This window comes from Egretta garzetta, unplaced genomic scaffold (genome assembly GCF_000687185.1).
Source record: "Egretta garzetta isolate BGI_Z169 unplaced genomic scaffold, ASM68718v1 scaffold41, whole genome shotgun sequence".
Classification (NCBI taxonomy): Eukaryota; Metazoa; Chordata; class Aves; order Pelecaniformes; family Ardeidae; genus Egretta; species Egretta garzetta.
In genome coordinates, this window is record NW_009258755.1 from 1,189,685 (window position 1) to 1,190,946 (window position 1,262).

Genomic DNA, 1,262 nt, shown 5'->3' on the forward strand with positions numbered 1-1,262 from the left:
TGCCCCTGGGCCCTGTGCCGTGCTTGGGCAGGCGCTGCGGAGGCGCGCCGGGTGTGTGGTCGCTTGGTGCCGCTCCTTCGCGGGGCTGGGGCTGGAGGGGGTCGCGTTCAACCCTCGTACACGTGAGTGGGAAACATGCCCTCGCTGCTAGGCACTGTTTGCAGGCAGGCGCTGCCGTGGGTGACATCTTGGGTGTAAACTTGATTTTCCATGTGCATACATGTTTTTAGTGAGGTCTGAACCGGCTCGCTGTTAAATTAACAAGGAAAGCCGTCAGGAGTCTTTAATCTCTGCAGCAAATCAAATGTCAAATGTCTGTTACATCTCAAACAATTTACTTTTGTCCACAATTTAGGAGGTAGTAGAGAATGTCTTTTCGTGGAAGAGGAGGTGGAGGAGGAAGAGGAGGTGGCTTCAATCGTGGAGGAGGTGGCGGTGACAGAGGTGGCTTTAATCGTGGTGGACGAGGTGGCTTTGGACGGGGAGGTGGACGAGGAGGCTTCAACAGAGGCGGATATGACCAGGGGCCTCCAGAAAGGGTAGTTTGTAAGTTACGTGAAGAGATTATGTTTATTTAACTCAGAATGGCTGCTCCAGATCTTTAGCTTGTTTATTCTTTATTTCAGTATTGGGAGAGTTCATGCATCCATGTGAAGATGACATTGTTTGTAAATGTAAAACAGAAGAAAACAAGGTGCCTTATTTCAATGCCCCAGTCTACTTGGATAACAAGGAACAGATTGGCAAAGTGGATGAAATCTTCGGACAGCTGAGAGATTTTGTATCCTTCAAAAAAATGTGTGACATACAGTATTTGTTTTTTAAAGGCTGATTAATTATTAAATGGAATTTCCCTAGGATTTTAAAATGGTTCAAGGCTTGGCTACCAGTTAGGTGCAAGCAGTCTAGCTGCAATTGCTGGTGTCAGTAGGTGCCCTGTTCACATTAAATGCCTGTCTTAAAGCTTTTTCATTATGACAGTGTATCTTATGTCAGGTAGAGGTTTTCAGTCAGTACCAGTACTGGCAGACGTCTTTTGGATCCATGGTGGCTCAAGATGTTATGTTTTCTAGCCACCTGACCCAAATTTTCTGCTATTGCTTACTCATCTATAACAGAGTTGGATCAAGGGCATGTTTGGGGGGGGGTGTGTGTGTGTGTGCATTAGGGGACCTTGCTCATGTTTCATTTTGTTAATTATAAAAGTGAGTTTGTGCTAGGATGTCCTGTTGCTCATTGTCCAGCTTATTACTTAAACTGCC

At 46.0% G+C, this 1,262-nt stretch overlaps 1 protein-coding gene across 1 annotated transcript; it reads left to right on the forward strand.

Moving 5' to 3' along the window:
* Positions 1-264: 264 nt before the first annotated feature.
* LOC104135506 (H/ACA ribonucleoprotein complex subunit 1-like) lies at positions 265-1,262 on the forward strand. The gene is made up of 2 exons (XM_035888923.1): positions 265-546; positions 627-1,262. Exons 1-2 carry the CDS (start codon positions 369-371, stop codon positions 830-832), a joined length of 384 nt encoding a protein of 127 aa, XP_035744816.1. The 5' UTR covers positions 265-368; the 3' UTR covers positions 833-1,262.

What these genes read in the sequence shown, in the direction of transcription:
- LOC104135506 (XM_035888923.1), top strand. Translation starts at nt 369, where the DNA reads ATGTCTTTTCGTGGAAGAGGAGGTGGAGGAGGAAGAGGAGGTGGCTTC. An exon ending in GCCTCCAGAAAGGGTAGTTT is followed by an intron (nt 547 to 626) that starts GTAAGTTACGTG and finishes TCTTTATTTCAG; the next exon opens with TATTGGGAGAGTTCATGCAT.